This window comes from Schistocerca americana, chromosome 2, assembly GCF_021461395.2.
Source record: "Schistocerca americana isolate TAMUIC-IGC-003095 chromosome 2, iqSchAmer2.1, whole genome shotgun sequence".
Taxonomy (NCBI): domain Eukaryota; kingdom Metazoa; phylum Arthropoda; class Insecta; order Orthoptera; family Acrididae; genus Schistocerca; species Schistocerca americana.
Window position 1 is genome coordinate 916106672 of NC_060120.1, and position 3438 is coordinate 916110109.

At 45.2% G+C, this 3438-nt stretch overlaps 1 protein-coding gene across 1 annotated transcript; it reads right to left on the reverse strand.

The window, feature by feature from the left end:
* Positions 1 to 2143: 2143 nt before the first annotated feature.
* Positions 2144 to 3004, reverse strand: LOC124594544. The gene has a single exon (XM_047132916.1). It carries the CDS (start codon positions 3002 to 3004, stop codon positions 2144 to 2146), a length of 861 nt encoding a protein of 286 aa, XP_046988872.1.
* Between the last annotated feature and the right edge of the window lie 434 nt (positions 3005 to 3438).

Consider the following 3438-nt stretch of genomic DNA (forward strand, 5'->3'; position numbering starts at 1 on the left):
TTCATAAATTAATAATGATTTTAAATTGTTTGACGCATTCCACCTGCATTACGATCATTCCACTTGGGATCTGTGGAAGGTACATTACCAAACTCGTATGTGTTTTTCTTTGCAAATATTTATTGTGTATTCTCGTACTTCTGACATGTTATACATGCTGAAGGATCTCCTCACTATGGATCAACTGGAATTAAACGTATATCTAATCTAAGATCTCTATTTCTTACCTTAATAACATGAACAACAAAGAAATTATTTTATTCAATTTTATCATGACCGATTCTCCTAACATCGACTTTTAAATACTTTTGCAGCTTATTGTGAGAGTGAGCAACGAGATAATCGGGACGTAGTTCATTTGGCGATGTTATTGCTTAACCACCACTGTAGCAGCCTTAAATGTGCATCGCATGATCAATAACAGAACCTGCACTTATTCTGAATTTATCATACAAGTCCTATAATCTATAAAGAATCACTGCATTGCAAAGGCCATAAAAGCAAGGAGATACGGATTCATGGTCTTGTCTCTCACTGTTAGCAAGGAGTCGGTGATCACTAATTACGCCAATGTCTGCATTAGCTTACGTCATTGAGATTATTCCACCCTCTTGGTAGTAATCAAATGCAACGAATCTTTTATACTCTGACTGAAGATAAAGAGGAATTATACAAACCGTTCCTTGTAGATATATTGGACAGTCGATACGGTGACACCCGCTACTCAGGAAACTTTATGGACGATGTGGTCATGGCCATGCTCAACCATGGTGGCTCTTATTTGATATTCTGTCGTGTCCACATGTCTACCCATTACACTGCTCGTACAACCGACTATAAATCACACACACAAATACACATTCACAAACTAACTGCCATCACATACGCTGATGGGCCAAAACATCATGAGCACCTACTTAAATCATGTTGGTCCTCTTCCGAAACGCAATGCAGCAGCGATTCCGCGTGCAACGGATTTAAGATACGTTTCCATAGTTTTGTGGCATCAGATGCATATGCACAGGTCACACACTTCCAGTAATTTAGAGGTGGCTGCTCTGTGGGCTCGAAGTTGGCGCCAGATATTGTCCCTGTTCGGTTGCACCGGATTCAGGTATCACGAATTTGATGGCCAAGATATCAACGTCAGTTCACTGTCGCGCTCCTCAACCACTCCAGTACGATTCTAGCCTTCTGACAGAGGCAGCTATCCTGCTGGAAGATGCCATCGCAGTTGAGGGGACCTCAAGCGTAAGGGGCTTACAGGTGGTCTCTAATAATGTTCATGTAGCCATCAGCTGTCATGGTGCCTTCGATTACTACCGCAGATCCAATGGAAGCCCAGATGAATATCCCCCATAACATAAGTATGCTCATACAGGCTTGCGCCCTTGGCGTGCTGTATGTTTTGAGCATCTGTTCACCTGGATGACGGAGTATCTGGACATGATCATCGGCCTGGGTTACAAATAAAAGGGGTTCATCCTACCGGGCAACACGATTCCATTGGCATGATGTCCAATTTCGATGATCCCATGTCCACTGTAATCGGACGGTGTGCTTCAAAACACATGTACTTGCACCAGCACTGTACGCTGTCATCAGACCTGCCACGATTCGTCGCCTATCCTGCCTTAGAGAGTGGGCAAGCCTCCGATTCCTATATTCTGTGATGAGGTATGGACGTCCAATTTCTTGTCGCGTACTCGTGGTTTCAGCATTCTTCAATCATTTTCCATAGACGCCCACGACAGTAGCACGCGAGCAGCCGACCGCCTTCGCCGTTTCCGAGATTCTCACTCCCAGGCACTGAGCTACAGCAGTCTGGCTTTTCTGAAGGTCACCTAAGTCGAGAGATTTCCTTATCTGACCCACTTATCATCACTATAATGATTGCCCATTCGTGTCTGCTCCGCTCATATACTTCTCTCACTGCATCACCAGGCAGAATACAACCTCGAGTTGGGCAGTGATCATTATGTTTTGGCTCGTAAGTGTATGTAAGCAGTAGAAGTTACAAGGCTGCTAAGTACAACTTATTCATCATCTATGAGAGCTTGAAAACTACCTGTGTACTCTCTAAGGGGATAACGAAAATTTCTTCCACAGAGATTCTACATTGTTTAGTAAGATTTATACCTGTTCACTGTATAGGTGTGAGCTGTCCCAAGATAACAACGTAAGTTACAACAATGGCTAATGCAGACACTAGCAGGTGACGGTCGACTGTAAAGAACCCAGCAGCTGAGAAACGCAGTCGTGGGCCATGTATGACGAATGGCAAGAATCTCTCCAGTTCAGCACATCGGCCCTCAGACGTCACAGAAGCCGACAACAGGAGTTCGCCAGTAGTCGCTGCTGCGTGCTCCACTGCCGCACAAGACAACGCCAATGTGGTGAGTCGCAGCCAGTGCGACCCGAGAAACATTAGTGAATTGCACACAGAGGGGCTGAGTGGCAACTTCCGAGCCCACTGAGGCCGCAGCTGTATCAGTAGCACTTCGTAGGCGCTGCAAGTGGAACACCACACCGACTGCGCCACGCTGGCCGCCACAGGTGCTCCAAAGTGGTTCTGCAGATGTTTTGATCCTCGGCACAGTGACGTGTAGGCTTCCAATAGCTGGCGAAGTCTGCTTGGGGACGTCAGCTGGGAAGCCGCTTCCCGAGACAGAGGCGTCAGGCGCACTGGAACTGCTTCTTGAAGACGGGCATTCAGAGAGCAGAATCTCATCCACATCTCTAGTTCCAGCACAGTGAACTGGAGAGTCATCATATAGTCGAAGAACAGTGACAATATCACCTCCAGGTAATCAAAGAAACCATTCGAGTTTTGATCTATAGTGGCGAGCACGGCAACAAGAACTGTCAGATGGACAACTGAGACAAACGTTCCCATCATCTTGGCGTTTTCTGTGTTCTTCGGTATCATGAGCTCATCAGCATGCTTCAGCTCTTTACTATATCGCCGTAACTCTTGGGCTCCTGTCACGATGCATATCATCATCGTCAACAGTATTTTCAAAGACGATAGCATATCTGTGATGATGTAAGTGAGTGTTATGAGCTCTGAAATGGAACGATATAGCGTTACATTAGAGTAAATATTTCCAAACGTATGGACAAGTATTACTAGGAACCAGAAGACAGAGACAGTCATAAATTTCTTGCACAAAGTCTTCTCCCTCTTTTTGCAGCAGTTCTTATATGTACTTGCTTTAGGTAATGGCGCGAGCCCAAACACCCACCACAACCTCCATAATGGTTGGGAGCCGACACGGAACTTCATCATCATATCCTTGTGAAGTACCAGTTAGGTGTTAAATTCTTAATGTTAAACGAAATCTTGCTAATATTAATGTCAAATTTCGGCATTAGCATCAGGATATCTGCAGCACGTCGCCACTATTCGGAAACTGTGCTGCTGTCTGAGAACCAGGG